The sequence below is a fragment of the Limulus polyphemus genome, unplaced genomic scaffold (assembly GCF_000517525.1).
Source record: "Limulus polyphemus unplaced genomic scaffold, Limulus_polyphemus-2.1.2 Scaffold127, whole genome shotgun sequence".
In the NCBI taxonomy this organism is placed as follows: Eukaryota; Metazoa; Arthropoda; class Merostomata; order Xiphosura; family Limulidae; genus Limulus; species Limulus polyphemus.
In genome coordinates this window covers 343448-346768 of record NW_013665737.1, presented here as the reverse complement: position 1 = coordinate 346768, position 3321 = coordinate 343448, and the positions used below count along the sequence as shown (strand labels likewise).

The window sequence follows — 3321 nt, the reverse complement described above, 5'->3', positions numbered from 1 at the left end:
CAGCACTATCCCCTTCCTTTTCAATGACGCATAAAATGGCGTCTTTATGTCTGATAAAAGAATCATTTTAAAATGATAGAAACATAATTTCTACCTTTACTGTGTACTTGGACATATTAAATATTTAATCTTAAGTTCATAATAAACGAATCACTACTGGAAAGGACATGCTTCAATACTTGATATTATTAGACAATGAAATAATATACTTTTCCTTCACTTGAGACTGATTTTAATGGAACAATAACTTTAATACCAGATACATCACACTGATTTTCACTGAGCAAGTAGAAGATCACATTAGTTTAAAAGTGCTCACTCAACATGCTTAAAGAAATAACACAAGTATAGCGTTACAGATGTACATGTAAAGTTGCATCTCCTAATTATGGGAATACGAATTATTCCAGTAAATCGCATTCAGATGAGTTGTCAAGGTTTAGAAAAGGTTGTTTTACCTCAAAATATACAAGTGACTAACTTTTAACCCAAGTTCTCAGTTCCATATACACACACTCAATCAACATATTGTTAGGCTTCACGATTTGTTTTGTGACATCGTCAATCAAGGTATTTTTTGAATGTCTTATGTATGACTTATCTTCAAAGTTCAAATAAGATAATACAAACACACGAAACAAGAAATTAATTGTATAAGATAGCGTTTTGTAAGAAGAAAAAAAAACACCGAAATATCTCCCACCCACCCCGAAAAAGAAATTTAGTTCACTATTTTAGGATCTAGCGTCTCGAAGCGTAATTTTGTGACATAATGACCATGTTCCTTTTTGAAAAGTCGAGACGGAAAAATTGCAGTAAAACGCGAAAAAAAATGCGTTTCTAAGGAATACATGACTGTTTATTTCATTATTAATATAAAGTATGTATCAAAGAGTCTGCTTTTAAGTTTAACTGAGTTATAATGCATTTTAAAAAGTATTAAGTTGAAATTCATAAATAAAATTTAAATATACCTCTGTAAATTCAGTCTAATGCAAGTATCAAATAAGGTTCGCTTATCTTTGGACGTGTGTCTTTGGTAATAACATTATAGCATTTTATTAACTGCAATCACAGAATGAAATAACTCAGAAACTGGATCTTACATCCTAACCTCTACCAAATAATCTAAATATAATATTACAAGATTTTATTTTCAAATTCTACGCTGACTAACAATCAGCGCAAACTAGCAGTACTCGGTACACACCTAACTATTCTGTGTTTAACATCAGTCTTTGAAACTACTAATGTATTAGAAAGTTTGTAATAAATATAATTAAGGAGAAAAACAATCTTTATAAATTCAAAAGAAGTTTCTTAAGTTTAAATTAATGCAAATGAAACACTTACTGTTTTAGCATTTAAAATCTCAGTCACTTAAGTGCTTTAACTTTAAGCTGCCATAACATTAAGTAGGATACAGGAAAAAAAAAACAGGGGCAGGAACTAAATTTCCGCAAGTTATTATTAACTAGCCTTATATTTCACTCTATAACACCGATGCGTCGACTTCCTCCTGATATCTTGACGACAAATAGTCGGCAGAATCAGCGAGTTGATGTAAAATGGTTTGGAGACTCTGCAGGTGGTAGCGGTAGGCTGTTGCAAGGTGTGTCGTCTGCGAATCTCGAGTAGCAGAGTCAGGATCATTAGTGACACTGTCTATGTCGCTGTCTCCCTGGCTATCGGAGTCTGAAATAGAACTTCCACTGACAATTCCGGTGCTTTCTGCAGAGGAGTGCCGCGTATGCTTCGTGGTTTCTGTACTTGATCCTACCACCGACGGTGAGCTGGTACTGGTAGCACAAGTGCCATTATTGGCGGGTCCCCACAACAGTTCGTTTTTAATTTCGTTTAGGGTTAAGTAAAAGCTAAATAAATCAGAACTGGAAATAAAAGGAGGAGGTCGTTTTTCTATGTTACCTCCATCAGTCTCCATATCTCGCAACCTAGAAGGAACGAGAACTGTGGAGTCCATACTGATAACAGAGGTCACGAACCGATCCATTGCGCTGAGAATAGACTGCTGAGAACAGGTAAATGCGTCTTCGCCAGCTTGACGTCTTTTACGTCGAACATGCCTTCCTGAGTCATTATGTTGCAGAGTCATTGTTGGTCTAATATCACATATATTGTGTAACATATTTGCTGTTTTATATAGACTTGTGTAATATACGACAACGTGAACACCAATTCAACATATATGACTTTAAATATTCGCTTGAATTTTTTACACTGTTAAACACACACTATTACACTACGTGTTTCTGAATCTTAACAACACAATAACCCACATAAATATACTCGATCAGAGTGCATGGCGTTAGAACCGGTTCCCTCTTGTTACCATTACTAAGCGGTATTTCGTCACAATGTGGGATCTACCATTACGAAAAACGAGATGAAGAGAATACGACTAATATATTGATATTCGAAAATCAGAACTAAAAATTTACATTTACATGTATAATTACGTATGATACACGTATATATATGCTTTACTTTAATCACAACATTCATGAAATTGCTGCATTCATGGCCAAATTATTAGAAAAATCACTGTATCACCCCTATACTGGAAAAAGTGGAATCATCCACTTCCTTTTTACATCAGGTGATAACAGTATTAGTGTTCTGATTGGACAGAGTATCACTTTAGGCGTTGACAAAGTGAATCAGCAAAGCGTGTTCTTGTACAGCGGTGAGAATATTGAATACTGCTAACTGGTAGAAAAAATCAAAACAAGACCACAGACTTCTGAAAATCAACCTTTTATTTTCCACAACTTCTGCAGGAACGACCTACTACTCACACTGAGTCTAAGAAAGAAATGTTAAGTGAAGTAACTACAACCTTGTTATGGAATTGTGTTTTTTTTAATGAAGCAAAAAGGGAATCTTGAATATTTGTGTTGTCAAATAAGAAAAGGTGATGAAGAAGACTTAAGCCAGTTTCTCAAACGATCAAGACAGAAATACAAACGACAACTAATACTTAAATTTAGTTATTCGCATTTCCGTGCTTCATACTAAACATACCAAATCATAAAATAGATCTATATCAAAATTAGACTGGTATATTAAATTAGCGGTATTAATTATTGGGTTATTTATTTGTTTGGCTCTAAGACATAAAGCTCCATCGGAGCTATCTATGATTTGAAACCCGATTTCTAGCGTTATAAGGCCTCAGACTTACCGGGAGGTTTATTGGGTTAGGTTTTAGTTCTAATCACGTAGGTAGCTTGTTTCGGTCAGAAGTTAATGACAATCTGAATTATCAAAATTTACACTGGATTTGTTGGTTATCACGCATTA

The 3321-nt window shown here is 34.4% G+C and overlaps 1 protein-coding gene across 1 annotated transcript; it reads right to left on the bottom strand.

The window, feature by feature from the left end:
• Window positions 1-215: 215 nt before the first annotated feature.
• On the bottom strand, window positions 216-2341 carry LOC106473232 (mid1-interacting protein 1-like). The gene has a single exon (XM_013933923.2). It carries the CDS (start codon window positions 2144-2146, stop codon window positions 1493-1495), a length of 654 nt encoding a protein of 217 aa, XP_013789377.1. The 5' UTR covers window positions 2147-2341; the 3' UTR covers window positions 216-1492.
• Between the last annotated feature and the right edge of the window lie 980 nt (window positions 2342-3321).